The 16575-nt window shown below is 45.5% G+C and overlaps 1 protein-coding gene across 2 annotated transcripts in view; it reads right to left on the reverse strand.

The window, feature by feature from the left end:
- IMP3 (IMP U3 small nucleolar ribonucleoprotein 3) overlaps positions 1–16575 on the reverse strand; it is a 143847-nt gene that overhangs the window by 62070 nt on the left and 65202 nt on the right. For both annotated transcript variants that reach the window (XM_069641337.1, XM_069641338.1), the window contains exons 3-4: positions 8187–8261; positions 7040–7119 (exon numbers count right to left, since the gene is read on the reverse strand). In XM_069641337.1, coding sequence (XP_069497438.1) covers positions 7040–7119; positions 8187–8261 — 155 coding nt within the window. The remainder of the gene's footprint in view (positions 1–7039; positions 7120–8186; positions 8262–16575) is intronic.

Consider the following 16575-nt stretch of genomic DNA (forward strand, 5'->3'; position numbering starts at 1 on the left):
ATCTATAACTCTGCATGCACTAGACACTCATAGCATTTAGTTCCGATATTTCAGGGGCCTGTAAAAACATAACCTTTAATGCTGAAGTAATGTGCATACCGTTCATTCACGATCTGCTGCAATACAGCTCTAAGGCACAGGTATGAAAGTCCCACATTGTATTGGTATACATGCCCGTATTAATCCAACACAGGCAACCTGATGCTGGTACAGATGTTACCTATACACCTCGCACTTTTACAAACCGTCTTGCGTTGAGTGTAGGAACCCGCAGATATTTCAATGTATCTGGGGCGTTTTCAGATATTCTCTCTTTTAGCATAGCGTATAACAATTTTTCCACACATACGTCAGGCTTCAGTGCATGCTCCACACGCATGGCCTGTCCTTCAGAAGCTCTACCCTAGAAACAAATGTACACATATAAGGAGCAGGTTTATTGTATTTTCACTTTTAAAAAAAGCTTCCGGCGTACCTGGCAATCCTTATGGGTCTTCACAGAACTGTATAGGTTAGAAAAGTCTTTTTGCATTAAACAGGCTACACGGTTGCTCCAAAAATCACAGGACTGGCCATCTGTAAAGATCTAATTTCCTTCTCCGGATTGCGACATGTGTATATTTCTAGGAATGTACATGCATCCCCATGGCTTTATAAACACCTTTAAGCATCCGAAAATCTTTATATGTTCAATATTATGGGCTTTGGTATTTTTTACCATGCCGAATGCGCACCACGATTACGATTTTTTGGGGTAATCCCTTTTAAGTATACTGTAACTGAAAGTACTTAGAAAAGTATATATTTCTCAGTATACACTGTGTGGCTTATTTAGATGTGGGCTTGTGTGAAACTTACTGTACGTTGGTACCAGCCATCTACCCTACAAGACTGCTTGGTCATGTTACCATTTTTTTTTTTTACTTTACGCGCCATAGCCGTAGGCCTCAGGGTGCACATGTACACAAGGATGATTCAGCAAGAAGACAGGACAGCTAGCAATCAAATCAAGGGGAGAATTTATTCAAACATTAACGTTTTCAGATTTTTTCTGAAATCTGTACATTTTCCTTCTGTGCGCAGGCTCACTGGGAGGATGTTCCATGCTCTGGCAGCTCTAAGGGGAAATTACCTGCCCTTTCCTCTAGTGTGTTTCACATGGGGGACAGTAAGAAGTTGCGCTGAGCTAGATCGCAGGGTCTGGCTTATTAGGGAGAATTTTCATTTTAGTGCTCAATTCCTCCCACCTTAGAGACCCCCAAATCTTTTGCTGGACTTTAGGACTTTTTAATTTTAACCCGTTCCCAAGAATAGTAAAGTGAAATTGACTTTACTTACCTTTGCTCTTTGTAGGTCCAGCACACCCCATCCTATGGGGAGTGCTGGGGGGTTATCTAGTAGCCCCTTATCCTACATTCTCATGTAACATTTTTTATGTTACCAACACTACTTTAAATGTCTGGTGGCAGTGGTTTAATTTTCCTACCATTGTACTTTTCTACCGCTGGCTCAGCTGCAGTATAGCACCCATGGGTGACCATTTTGTCAAAATGGCCCTGGTGGTCTTTTTTTCACCATTTTCTGTGTGTGAGGTCTCTTGGGTTTTACTCTGTGCGTTGAGCCAGGTTTGAGCCCTTTGTTCGTTTTGCCTTTGGCAGGCTTCAGCCATGAAGCCCGCCTCTGGCTCCAGTGCGTCTGGAAAGGCAGGATGTGAGGGAGGTTCCCGAAACTCCCGTCCTTTGTCTCTATGAGTGTTGGAATGCAACCAGTCCCAATTGCCTGGCTGTGTGATTGACAGCCTAGGCTGTGCATGAATGGGAGAAATCTGCTTAAAAGCCGAGGGTTTTGGGACTAGAGGCAGAGTCGACCACTGTGAGAAACACCCGACGAAGAAACCGCTGTATCCGCCTGGACCTTTGAATTGCCTGGTGAATCCCTGCTGCTGTGTTTGACAGAGAAGCTCCGGAAGGGATGACATTTTCCTTGGGTTAGTGGGACCAACTAACCTCGAGACGAACTCCACTGGACCATCTTCCCTGACTGGCTGTACTTCTTCGCTGATGCAAGAACCAAGTGCCAGGGGTCGAGGAATCCGTAGTCGAGTGCAACATCTGAAATCCGACCAGATGCTCCAGGAGTCTCCTAAGGACCCTCCAGAAGCAGGACGACCAGAGCTCGACTCCCCTCATCAGAGTGCAGGACCCAACGAGTGAAGAAAGCCCAACCAGTATCTGCGATGGTGCCGTTTACTGAGCGATGAAATCGCGAAGTGCTGCTGAACTGAAAAGAACCCATAGCTGCCGACAACCTCCAAAATACCGCCGCAGGAGCCCTACAGACGTCCTCCCTCTTGTCCCCATGACTGAGGCTCAGAAACACGGGGTCTGCACCGCTGTAGCAGGACAGAATCCAGCTGAACCACTCTTCTTCAAATCAGAGGTACTGTTTAGACTTTGGGTACTTACCCCTCTGTCTTTTAGCTGTGCTTTTCCCAGTTGGGAATCGCATTAGCTTACCTTTAGAGTTGATTCCAACTTTGCACAGGCTTAACAGTTTATGACCCTACATGTGATTTCTACAAACTCTCTAACTTTGTGTAAGACTTTTTATCTAAGAAGTGCCTCAGCTCCATAGACCGATCTAAATTTACTTTGGCTGTCCTGGCTCCCTGCAGACTCTTCTAGCCCATTGACTTTGATATTGTTTGTCCCTCATAGGTGGTAAACTGTTTTAGACTGTAATTGCTGGGAACGCCTTGTCTAGATTTTATTGAAAGACTTAAGTGTCCTCACATATACTGAGAACCTGTTTATAACCTTTTTCCTTCCTTAAACCTTTCCTTTCTGTAACCTCAGAATCTGCCAAGTATAACTAGTGTGATAGATAAATGCCATTACTGTCCTTGTGACTGAAGTTGCCTCAGGGTGCAGGAATTGTGTAAGAAGCATATCCAAAGATTATCCACCAACTTGTTCTGATTCTGAAAAGTATTTTTAAAGTAGATTTACATTTTTACACAAATTGCCTTTTTAAAGAATGCTTATTTAAAACTGGATGTTCATTAAATAATTATTTATAACTGAAACCTTGAGTGGAAGGGTTACCTGTATTGATGAATTTCTTTGCTACAGCTCTACAGCTCACATTTAACCCTATTGAGATAGGCCTGGCTGCTCCGTCACACTACCAACTTGTGTAGTACAGACCTATACCAAAAGGTGGGTTACCCAATACCAAGCAGATAAGTGTTGTGTAGTCTCACACAGTGTGACTGAACCAATTCTTACCTAACACTGCTGGGGTTGTGTCGCATTAATGATTGCTTAAGATAATCAGATAATCCAGAGCATTACCATGTAAGCATTTGTGGGTCAGTGATAGAATTTTGAATTGAATCCTCTTTTCCACAGGCAGCCAATGAAGCTCCTTTCGGAAATTGGTGATGTGCTCTTTTATGGAAATGTTGTAAATTATCCTAACTGCATCGTTCCGTATGATCTGTAGTTAATGTACACTTTCCTTGCTGGCTCCACTAAGTAGGGCGTTGCAGTAATCCAACCAGGGCATTATTACAGCTCTGACTAAAGTCTTGCTGTTCTTACATGAAACGAGTTAATTAATTTGGTGAAAGAATGAGATGATAATGGGAGTTTTTAGCAACATTATTGACATGTGCGTCAGAGATGAGTGATGCATCCAATATAGTGCCTAGTGGCATTACTTTTTTGACCACTGGAATGAGACAGTCAACCACTTTGAAACTAGAATATGCCCAATTTAAATTGTTCCTTGCAAGTTTGGTGCCAAAAATCATAAGCTCGGTTTTTGAGCAGTTGAGACACATTCAATTATTAACCATCCATTCCCTGATGGATGCGTAGATAGAGTTGAGATTGGCCAGATCTTTAGTATAGTCTCCACAAAGGTTCATTATAAGTTGGAAATCATCTGCACATTTAGTAAAGTGGAGGACCTTTGTCTCCAGTTGTTCACATAGAGGTTTTATATATATGTTAAAGAGTGCTGGAGAGATGCAAGCCCCCTGCCATAGTTAATAGGGACTGAGTCAGAGCAAGCAGTACCCCAGCAGATTTTGGAACTTCTTTCACGCAGAAAGGAATTTATCCACTCAATAGTGTGATCGGAGCAGTTGCCTGAAATAGCAAGTGTTTTGAGCAGGCGTGAATGGTCTAACAAATCAAAAGCGGCTGATAGAAATAGTATCAACAGCCCCGTTTTGCTTTCGTCCATCCTTTCTAACATTTGGGTCTGCAAGTCAAGTAGGGCACTTTCTGTCCCACAATTACTTCGGCAACCCGATTGTTTTGGGTGGAACGTCGCTGAGAGAGTTTGATCAAACTTGGTGGACACATTACAGGTTTGGTATTCTTGAACCCCTCACCAGAGGCCTTCAGCTAAATCTCTCCAACAACACCTTTGCCAAAGCACATTCACGAAGTCCTCTCAGTCAACTGTATGTTGGAAATGTTGAGATATCTCCTAGCTAAGGATTTTCATGCAGAAATGTTGCTTCACAAACAAATCCAGGGGTTGGGAAGAGTCAGCCACTTATCAAACATTCCTCCGAAAGCATTGTATGGTTATCACCTATATAGCAGTGCCTAGAAGCTTGAGTGATCAGGCATAAAGCACTACACAAAAAGTGATGTCATAAATTAAGGATATGTTATTCAAACTATAGGTTTATTGCCAGGTTTTCCTTCACGCTACAATTCCTATTGGTACAATTATGTCAAGCATTCAATTAATTTCTTTAGGTATCAAACCTCAGTCAATTTGGGTACAAATAAAAAGACTATGAACATCTACCACTTTGAGAGTCAAGAACAGGGAGAAGCAGAGAAGTAGATTCAGCATAAAAATCACTGTTCTGAGTCCTGCTTCAAAGCTTGTGACAACTGTTAAAACGCAACATGTGAAATACAAGTACTGTCATGCATTTTTATTTTATTTATTGGGTATTTATAATGCGCATATACACAATGTGTTTCAAGGCGCAACAAGACAAGTGGGACGACGACAGGGATAAAAATGGTCCTACTAGGCCTTTTGGCATTCGGATCGTGCAAGTGCAGTAACAAGAAGTGCAGGGGAGAGAGGGGTGGGTGAGGAGGCGGTTAGGGTGGAAGGGCTCGTTAAAATAGCAAGTGCCAGGGGAGGCCAGGTGGACAGAGCCAGGGGAATGCAGGGGAAGAAAGATACACAAGCAAAGCTTCGAGGTAAGGGGCTGGAAGGGCTCAAGGGGTGCAGGCCCAACCAGGCTAGTGCAGGGGGAGTGGGCCCGGAAGGGCAAGTGAAGGCTGGGGGTTGGGGGGGGCAGGGGAGACCACGTGCACGTATGGGCTGGACGAGGAGGGCCTGGTGCCGTAGAATGTCAAGGAACCAGGCAGCAAGTCAAGAGGCAGATGGGGACATTAGCTGGGGAGGGGGAAGATAAAAGGAAGGTCTCGAGAAGCTTCCGGAACTTAAGGAGATCCGGCTCAAGTTTGAGAGGGGCAGGGAGGATATTTCTGCAGAGGAAAGAGATCTACCTCCCACTCTGCTTCGAAAAGCATCTGATCTGCAGAGAGTTAGATCTAGAAGACCGACGGGCTCTAGCAGGAAGATATTTAGGGAGAGAGTTGGCTGTAGCGAGGTCCCAGGCCCCAGACAGCCTTGTGGGTGATGCAGAGGGTCTTCAACTTGATCCTCGCACCAACCGTGAGCCAGTTGAGATATTTTAGGGCTGGAGAGATGAGGTACCTGGGCTTGAAGCGAAGGATAGGTCTTGTAGTCCTATTCTGAATTAGTTGAAGGAGATGAAGGGAGGAGTTAAGAATATTGAGGAAGAGGCTGTTGCAGTAGTCCAGCCTGGAGAGGACCAGAGCTCTGGAGACATTGAGTTTCTGGGGGAAGGTGAGGAAAGGGAGAGTGCCTCTGAAGAGGTGCAGCTAAAAGTGGTCCTTCTTGGCAAGGTCCATGATGTGAGGAGAGAAGGAGAGATAGGAGTTGAAGATGTCACCAAGGTTTTTGCCTCGCAGGACAGCGAGGAGAAGGAGGGGGCCATGGTGGATGGCCAGAGTGCGAGAGGGAAAGAGCGAGCAGGGGTCCCAATGTGAAGGATCTCTGTCTTACTGGCATTAAGGCAGAGATCGTTAGCAGTGCACCATGCCTGAATAGCAGACAGGCAGTCAGGATAAAATGGGCTAGAGGGGCCAAGTAGATGTTGAAAAGCCAAGGCAAGAGGATAGATGCCCGAGGGGCACCGCAGGTGGAGAGTAAGATGGAAAAGAGAAAAGGGCCCAGTTGAACCTGGGAAGGTCGGTCAGAAAGGAAGGAGGTCAACCAGTCTAGAGCTAGGTAGGTCTGTGATGCCAAGGGTATCACGGAGCCGATCTATCAGGGTGGCACGATAACTGTATCATAGGCAGGAGAAAGGTCAAGAAGGGTGAGAGCAGAAGAAGAGTTGAAATTGAGATTAGAGAGGAAGTGTTCACGGGTGTTCAGGAGTGCAGGTTCTGTGTCTCTGGCAGCTCTGAAGCCAGACTGATGGTTGTGGAGACAACCAACAGATTCAGTGTGGTGGATAAGCTAGGAGATGGCCAGCTTCTCCAAGAGTTTGCCCAGGAAGAGGGTAATGGAGATAGGGCAGTAGTTAGCCAGGGCATGATGGGTCGGAAGAAGGCTTTGTGAGGAGAGGGTGCTCAAGGGAGTGAGGGGAAGGATCCAATGGCAAAGGAGTGATTGCAGAAATGAGCCAAAACTGGAACAAGGGAGACAATGTTTTCCTCGATAGCTCTAGAGGAGCAAGGGAGCACCTTTTTCAATGAGACTTTCATAGAGGGGACTTGTCTAGTAACCTCATCAGGTGATATGGGAGAGAAAAGAGGAGAGGAGGAGGCAATGAAGGCTTGTGAACGGAAGAGTGAGAAGGGAGTGGTTTAGAGGAGAAGAAAACTATCATTCAATATTAATCAAGTTTATACTCCCATTGACAGCTGAGCCAGTAAGGTAAATCCGCAGGTTTTAAAAAGGATACGTCCCTGTTCAATAAAGGTTATTGCGGTTTTCAGGTTCTGTGACATTCTCAGTTTCACCATTATTGTAGGGAGGCGTCGCCTGCAGCGGGACAAAAGAAAAATGAAAATCAATCTAGATTATCAAATCGAATACAACAGGTGTATTTTTCATTATTTTTTCATGCATAGATTTGTATAGGGTGAAGAGCTTTGGCAAAGGACTGTTACAATGCACATAGGGCTGTCAAGCCAATCCGTATATTGGGTGCTTTACTGAATGCAATGACAGATACATCAACCAAGTGCAGTAGGGGCAGCAAGAGGGGGGAAGGCAATCACAACCGATAACTACAGATGAACATATTACATAATCAACATTAACAGTGTTTAAGTTTTGAGATGCAGAGTTGCATTGTGGTGAATGTGCGGATTAACATGCCTTTTATGTTGCATGGGAATAGTTCCTATGGCAGGGGTCTGGAACCCTAGGCCCTCCAGATGCTTTGGACTACAAATCCCATCAGCCCTAACCAACACAGTAAGAGATCATGGGAGTCATAGACCAAACACGGGCACGCCGGAGGTTGCAGACCCCTGTTCTACAGTTTAACAGAAAAGGATTTCAATATATTTACTACTCATCTATTATAAAAGAAGGGGACATGTTTATGTCTTTTATGTAAGTTAAATATCGCCTACATAAACGTACCAATACCGGAGTATGATATTTTCGGGAGAATCACTTCGTCATTACCTCAGCTGTGTATTTTATATGGAAAAGTACTAGCGAAAAGTATTTTTAATGCCTAGATTGACTCGAGAATTTTGTGCATTTGTTTTCTAACATTTTAACTGATTTGAGATACTAAGATTATGGATTGTGGCATTATATTGCATGTATTTATTGTGTTTTATCTTTTTTACACAATTTTTTCTTCTACTACTGAAATTGTTGACATTTTGAATTTGTTTTATCTGTGTAAAAGTGGATATGAAACCAAATACACAATATAATAAAATACATTATTTAAAAAAAGCATTTTTTCACTGACTGAATTACTACAGAAGTATTTATCCTGCCTCAAGAATAAAATGAAATCATGAAAACAATCAATCCGTTAGATGCCAATCAGTAATTATATACATGCTATTTTTCATCCTTGTTACCTGCAGAAAGAGGACGCAGAAACATTTTCACACTGCTGAAGGGTCTGTTTAGTATTTATAAGTCCCATAGCATACCTGATGAGGAAGAAAAAAACAAAATATTGTTAAAACACATTATCCCCATTTGTAAATGTTCAGTGAAATCAGATAATGTGGTTGACACAGTGCGGGTTATAGGTGGAAGCAACAGAGCATATTAATGATGTACTCTTGACCGCTTTAGAAAAATAATTGTTAATGGGAAGCTAGTCAACTTATTTAAAATAGATCACAATTATTTAATTAACTTAAAATCATTAAACGGTACGTAAAATGTAGAGTTACAACATAGGGCACGATTGGAGGCAAATACTATTAGAAACTTCTCTGTTGCATGCCTCAGCAGCGAAAAGTAGCAAGCATATATTATAAAAAAGTAACATCACAGCATTAGCCCCCTTTAACTGTTACTGCGGATAAACCTACACACTGCCATTATTTTGGTCTCACTCTAAATAATTGGAGGTGTACCTCTCACAACACTCTGTTCTTCCACTGAGCAACTTGGGTTTGGCTCTCTCCCTGGTTAGTTTTGGCTATTAGGTGGCGCTTAAGTGCCGCCGGTAATCCAACACTATTGCAGTGGTGTACAGGTAGCATGGACATTCAAGTGACACAGCTTGTGGGTCTGGTTTGGCTTTTTACCAACCCATTGGCTGCCTACGGCATTACCTGCCTCAACACCCAAAACACACCCTCCCAACAACTCTTTGATGCTACTACTGTAGTAGCATCAAACGCTGTGCTGTATTGTGCCTCCAATGATATTCCTAACTAGTCTTGTGAGAGTTAATAGCAGCTGTAAATGAGTCCCTGATATAATAATAATGTCTTAAGCAAATGTACGTTTAGTCACTTGATTTATAAACGTGTGCTCTCACTGTTCCTTACACTGAAGTCCTATTAAAAACAAGCATTTAAAAAGCCAACAGTTTTGACTTCTGTAAAAGTATTCAAAATTTGCCAGGCACAGACATCAAATGAGCGAAAGGATTGTGAATCAGTATAACTGGCCTTAATAGCCAGATTTGTGAAAACTCCTTCCCAGTACCTTAAGAGATTTAGGACCATCAAAAAGACTGATGGTACCCCTTGGACTACCTGGCATGTGAATGTTTGAAAAACGTAGATGGTTGGGTTAAGAGGTAGAGAGAGTACATACCTTTGAAGGAATGAGGAATCTTTTTTTGCTAAAGAGATTGATCCCAAAAAGCTAGCGCAAGCTGCTGACTTGTGGGTGGCCAACAAGGCCGCTCACAAGGACTCTGGGGAAACTCACAAAAAGGAAGAAGGGAAGCAGCACAAGAAAGAAGGTCAAGAGAATTATAATTCCAACCATCCAAAAGAGGGCCACAAACATAGGCGGGTCAACAGAAACCCCCATTCCAGAGAACATTTGGGAAATGTTTTGCATGTGGGTCTGTAGATCATGTGACCGGGGATCCCAGATGCAAGAGTAAATCTTCAGGCGTCCACACTGCCTCCTTAGCCCTCATTCCTGAGGGAGGAGCACAAATGGCAAGTGCACACTTTCAACTACTGGCTGACGACCCCAATGGAGTTGAAGCCAGTGTTTCTTTACTGCCCCCGCGTCTGTGGGAACAACAGAATGTGGATGTGTACAACTCCATACCAGATAACACCAAAGAATATTATAAGGCCAGTGTTCTTGTAAATGGTCAGTAGACCCCTGCCATCAGATACACTGGGGCAAGCATTACAGTGGTAGATGAAAGTTTTTCCCAACCCTGAGGATGTAGCTAAGGCACCCAAAGGTCCCACTAAACGTGCAGGAGGCCCTATCCAAATAGTTCCTATTCTGTCAGCTCTCATCCAGTCCAATAATATGACTGTTAGAATTCCTGTTAGTGTACAGAATGAAGTGCCATGGAGATTATTGTTGGGAAATGATTTGAAAACTCTTGGAGGTGTATCTAGTACCCTCAGGCACCCCCAGGAAAAAGAAGCAGGAGCAAACAACATTGGCCAGAGAGGCAACCTTGAGGGACTCTCAGTTTGAGGTTGAGGAGATTTCCAATACCTCCAGTACACAGGAAGGCCACCCTTCTATTTCCAAGAAAAATAAAAGGAGTCAAAGGAGAAATCCAAGGTCTCTGTGAGAAAGAAAGGTCTTAAACCTAAACCTGTTCCCAGGCCAAGGACATCCCCGAGAGGACTGTTCCAGGTCACTCCAGTGACACCTTCCCCTGCTGAGGCTAAGTGGGAAGACCAACTAAACTCTGTAGAGACAGCTACTGGTGACAAAGAGCTGGAAGAAAACCTTCCCTGCGTTGAGGTGCAGACTTTACTTGTAGAAGGCGGACCCTCTAGGACAGACTTCAGCAGCAGAGGACAAAAGGGAGTGCCCCTCTCTAGAAGCTCTGTGCCAGCAGACAGCTTCCCAGCTGGAAGGGCAAGAGCCAGGGAAGCATAGGCTTTACTGGGAGGATGGCCTCCTCTACAGTGAACCAGTTGAGTCTAACCCAGGGGACTACAGGAGACTGGTAGTGCCCCAGGAGGTGAGACGACAGTTCCTACAGTTAGCACGCGAGATCCCTCTGACTGGCCACTTGAGTTTCCAGAGGATCAAAGAGAGGTTATCTCTGAACTTCTACTGGCCCAAGATGGGGGGGGGGGGACTGACGTAGAAAAATTCTGTAAGAGCTGCCAAACTTGTCAGACTTCTGGCAAGAGTGGGTCCAAGAATGAGGCACCTTTAGTGCCCCTCCCTGTGGTGGGAGTCCCTTTTGAGAGAGTGGGGATTGACATTGTTGGTCCCCTAGACTCTCCAACTTCTTCAGGCAACCGATTTATATTGGTTGTGGTAGACCATGCTACCAGGTATCCTGAAGCCATACCTACGAGAACTGTTACTGCTCAGGCAGTGGCTAAGGCCCTCCTTGGTATATTTACTAAGGTACGTTTTTCTAAGGAAGTCATCTCTGACAAGGGATCAAATTGAATGTCTCACCACATACATACCATGTGGAAAAACTGTGGAGTGACTTACAAGCCTATCATCTCCAAAACAGTGGGTTGGTAGAGAGGTTTAACAGAACTACTAAGAGCATGATAGGTGCTTTAGAGGAACCCCTTAGAAGAAAGTGGGACGTTCTACTGCCATGCCTTCTCTTTGCTTATAGAGAAGTCCCTCAAGCAGGGGTTGAGTTCAGCCCCTTTGTACATCTTTATGGTCAATCAGATGAGGCCGTTTGGCCCTGGCAAGCAAGGGTTGGAGAGTGCTCCTTCCCTTCAGCCAATGGGAGTCATGGACTATGTGCTAGGCCTCAGGCAGAGGATAGCTCTCATGATGACAGAAGCTTCAGATAGCCTGAAAGCAGGTCAGGCGTGGGTGAAACATTGGCATGACCAGAAGGCCAACATGGTGGAGTTTACTCCAGAACAGCTGGTTTTGGTTACGGTACCTACAATGCAGTGGGCCTTACAGGACAAATGGATTGGACCCTTCAAGATTGTGGGTAAACTTGGAGAGGTCAATTATTTAGTGGTCTTAGGCAACCCCAAGGAGGCCCCTAGGGTCTACCACACTAACCATCTGACGGCTTAAGTTTCCGGACCAGAACTAGGAGCTTTGCTACTAGCCTCTGATCAAGAGGAGGAGGAGAGTGAGCATCTCCCTGATCTCCTCAGATGAGACAATCGGAAGTAATAAAACTTTATTCACATTTGACTCTGCAACAACAGGAGGAGTGCAAGACTCTGTTGAATTAGTTTGCCTCCCTGTTCTCACTGACACCAGGCTTGAACCCTTGGGGCCAGCATGATTTCTCACTTGTGTCAGTCTCCCTGTCAAAAGCAGGGGTTACAGAATGTCAGATCATGTAAGATCCCAGATAAAGGAAGAGGTCAAGAAGATGCTTGATCCTGGGTTATTGAGCCATCTACAAGTCCATGGGCTAGTCCAGTTGTACTAGTACCAAAAGCAGGAACCAAAGAGTTGAGATTCTGTGTGGACTATACAGCTCTTAATGCAGTCACCACGACTGAAGCCCATCCTTTACCCAGGACAGATGAGATGATGGACAAACTTGGTTCAGCCAAGTTCCCCAGTACTTTTGACCTGACCGCAGGCTATTGGCAAATAGCTCGGACAGACCATGCCAAGGAGAAAACTGCATTTTCCACCCGAGGGGGCCTCTACAGTCCAGTTTAAGGTTATGCCTTTTGGACTCAAAAATGCACCTGCTACATTTCAGAGGATGGTGAAATTATGAATGGGTTAGAGGACTTCTGCATGGCATACTTGGATGACATTGCAGTGTTCAGCCCCACTTGGGAAGAGCATCTTCACCACCTAGGATATGTTTTGCAGGCTCCGGAACAGGCCCATCTGACCATAAAGGCTAAATGTCAAATTGGTCAGAGTAAAGTGGTCTACCTTGAGGTAGGAGGAGGTGAAATAAGGCCATTGCCTAGCAAGGTACAAGCTGTACAAGACTGGTCCACCCCTACTACTCGGACCCAAGTGAGAGCCTTCGTAGGTCTCACTGGGTATTACAGGAACTTCACAGAGAACTATGGGACCATAGCTACTCCCTTGAATGTGATGATCTCACCCAAATTCCCCAGGAAGGTCAGGTGGAATGAGGAGTGCACCAATACTTTTGAAGGACTGAAGTAAGCCCTTTGTCAAGCTCCAGTCTTGAGTGCTCCGGACTACAGCCAATCCTTCATTCTGCAAACAATTGCTTCCAACCCAGGGATAGGTGTTGTTTTGAGTCAACTGGATGAGAAAGGCATGGAACACCCGATCTGCTTCATTAGTAGGAAACTAAAGGATCGTGAGACAAGGTGGGCAACTATTGAACGCTGGGTATTATATGGACAGTGTTCTTGTGAATGGCCAGGAAATCCCTGCCATGAGAGACAATGGGGCCAGCAGAACAGTTGAAGATGAAAGCTTTTTCAAGCCTGGCCCGAGGATGTTGCTAAGGCACCCAAAAGGTCCCACTAGATTTGCTGGAGGCCCTGTCCAAATGGTTGCAATTCTACCAGCTCTCATTCAGTATAACAATATGACAGGGAGGATCCCTGTCAGTATTTAGAATGAGGTACTTGGGAGGGTCCTGTTAGGGGAATGACTTATAGACTCTAGGAGTAGTGTCCAGTACCCCCAGGCCTCCCAGTAGGAAGAAACAGAACCAACCCACATTGGCTAGAGAGGCAACCTACAGAGGACCCCACTGTAAGTCATTGACCCTCATTACGACCTCGGCGGTAGCCATGCCGCTATTGGCGGCATGGCTGCCGCCAAAATCGCGTCTGGGTCCACAGAATGAGGAATTACTGGGTCAATCCGAGTTCGGAAGGCCCCGTAATTTCTCCCTCCAAGGACCCGGACCCGGTCCTTCCCCATTCCCATTTCAGCTCCCATAGGGCTGAATGGGAATGGGAGAGGGAGCAAACAACGGGCGATTACGAGTTGGCCCGTTGATTGCTCCCTCTTCCCCTCGTGGGACCCGGTAAGCACGCCTCGTTTGACCGGGCGTTACTTCCTGGCCCCCGCGAGGGGACCTCGTAATGAGGCGGTAAAGGGTAGACGGCGCCGGCACCTTTTACGGCGCCGTTAACCCCGTACTGCCAGGGTCGTAATGAGGCCCATTGTGTTAGTAAGTTAACTTCTAACCAAAGCAAGTCTAAGGCTAGAATATTAGGGACATAGGAGCCCCTTCCATTCTCCATTGCCAATCCAGTTGTAAAGTCTTTAACCCACTCTGCTTCTAACAAATTGCACCCCGACTTAGGTCTTTGAGAACTGGTCATTCTCAAAGCTGGTGGAAGACCAGGACAGATAGGTCAAAGGCTAAACACCTTGAGACTGTTGAATCTATTGATGAAGACTACAGTATAAATCCTAGTGTTAGGAGGGAAACTTCCAAGCCAGGTAAAATGAGATCTCGAAAGAAGTGGAAGCATGCACTTTGCTTGCCCACAACCCCTCCAACCAAGATACCCAAGACCCAACCTGCTCTTGTGAGAGAGGTGGTGAGGCACCCTGGAGGCCCCTCTAGGTCTAGAGGGACTTCTTCTGAAGAACCCCTTGAAAAAGCCTATAACCGGTTCAGAAGTCACAAAATATCCCCTATAGATTAAATAATAAAGATGTACCCCATAGTATCTGTAGGTCATATAGCTTACAAATCAAAATGCCTGATAGAAAGTGCCATTGCAAGGGTTACAAAAGTTTGGGAGAGGCAGTGAGGCTGTTCCAGAGGGAGGCCCCAGCCGAGGAAAGAGATCTGCCCCCCCACCCCCTGCCTTCTCTGCTTGGAAAAGCATCTGATCCTCAGAGAATTGGAGGTGGATGAGCAGAGAGTTTGAGAAGGAAGATGGTTAGGAAAAAAAAGTTGGAGGTAGTGCAGTCCCAGGCCCCAAAAAGTCTTGTGGACGATGAAAAAGGGTCTTCAATTTGATCCTTGCAGCCACAGGGAGCCAGTGCAGAGATTTCAGAGCTGGAGAGATATGATCCCTGGGCTTCAGGCCAAGGACAAGTCTCGCAGTCCTGTTCTGGATGAGTTGTAAAGGTCGAAGAGTAGAGACAGGCAGATTTCGAAAGATGCTGTTTCAATAGTCCAGCCTACAGAGGACCAGGGCTCTAGAGACAGTGAGGTTCTGAGGTAAAGTGAGAAAGGCAGAATACCTCTGGGGAGGTGCTGCTGAAAGTGTGACTTCTTTCGAGATGTCCAAGACGTGAGGAGAGAAGGAGAGGGTAGGGTTGAAGAGGACACCAAGGTTCTTAGCCTCACAGAAAGGAGCAGAAAGAGGGCCCACGTTAGGTGGCCAGAGAAAAAGGAAAGGAGGAAGAAGGCGTCCCGATGAGGAGGCTCTCAGTGTTACGGGAATTTAAGCAGAGAGATCATTGGCAGCACACCATTCCTGAATTGCGGATAGACAGTCTGGTATGAGAGAAGGGGCAGAGGGGAGCCTTAAGGAGAGCTGGGTGTCATCCGCGTAGCCCTGAAAGGTAGAACAGAATGTAATGATGCACTGGGCCAGAGGTGCCAGGTAGTGGTTGAATAGCCAGGGAGAAAGGTTAGACCTCTGGGGAACACCACAATTAGAGAGAGAGATAGAAGGGAGGAAAGACCCCAGTCGGACTTGGGAAGGTTGGTCAGTGAGAAAGGAGGACCAACAGGACAGGGCCTGATCAGTGATACCTAGGCTGTGGTTACACCCTTATACACCACTGAAACCGGTTGGTCAATGTTTGTTCTTGGGGTCTTCCCAGTAATTTGGGGATCCCCTTTGTTGAACACTTGTGTGTATGAACCTTTGCACACAGCTCTAGGTTTTGAGCCTTGCTTTTATTATTAATTTTAACCTAATCTTTTCTCCTGTTTTATCACCATCACTCTGGGGCACAGCGCGAAGTGTAAAGTGTTTTAGCTTTGCTGTTTGTTACTTTATTTTGGTAGGGCATGCCTCTCTGTCCCCTCACCCTAGATATGCGGCTCATCACTAACATCTGGGGATAAGTCACCACAGGAGGGCACAGCTGGCATGGTTGGAGGGCAATGTAGGTTGTACAAGATGGCATGACTGGAGTAAAATCCACCATGCTTGCCTTCTGGTTAGGTCAATGTTTGACAAGAGCTTGACCAGCTTTAAATTCTCAGAAGCCTCCGTCATCATCTGTGGCATCCTCTCTCTGAGGCCTATCGCATAGTTAGTAATCCTTACTGGCTTGAGGGAAGGAACACTCTCCAGACCCTCCTTAATCAGGGCCAAAAGGCCTCTGACCGGATGACCATAAAGTAACTCAAAGAGACTAAAGCCCACTCCAGCTTGACAAACCTCTCTGTAGGCAAAAAGAAGGCATTTCAGAAGAAGGTCCCACTTTCTTCTAAAGGGTTCTTCCAAATATCCAATCATGCTCTTCATTGTTCTATTAAACCTCTATACCAACTCATTTGTTTAAGGGTCGTATGCAGTTTAGAACTTGTAGGTGATCCCACGGGTTTACCACGTGGGCTTGCATATAGTGGGACATCAAATGTGAACCCTGTCAGATACAACCTCCTTAGGAATTCCTACTCTGGTTCAAAAATACCAAGTAGGGCCTTAGCCACTGCCTGAGCAGTAACACTTCTCATTGGAATAGCTTCAGGGTGCCTAGTGTCATGGTCTACTGCAACCAATATAAATTTTTGTCTGAAGAAGTTGGGGGGGTCTAGGGGACCAATAACGTCAATCCCTACCCTCTCAAAAGGGAACTCCCACAACTGGGAGAGGCACTAAACTGCATTCTTGGCTCCACTTAACTGCCAGGTGTGGCAAATCCTACAATGTTTCCCAATTTCTGCACCCATTTTCGGCCAGTGAAAGTACA

Source organism: Ambystoma mexicanum, chromosome 1q (assembly GCF_040938575.1).
Source record: "Ambystoma mexicanum isolate Mex_15411 chromosome 1q, UKY_AmexF1_1, whole genome shotgun sequence".
NCBI lineage: Eukaryota > Metazoa > Chordata > Amphibia > Caudata > Ambystomatidae > Ambystoma > Ambystoma mexicanum.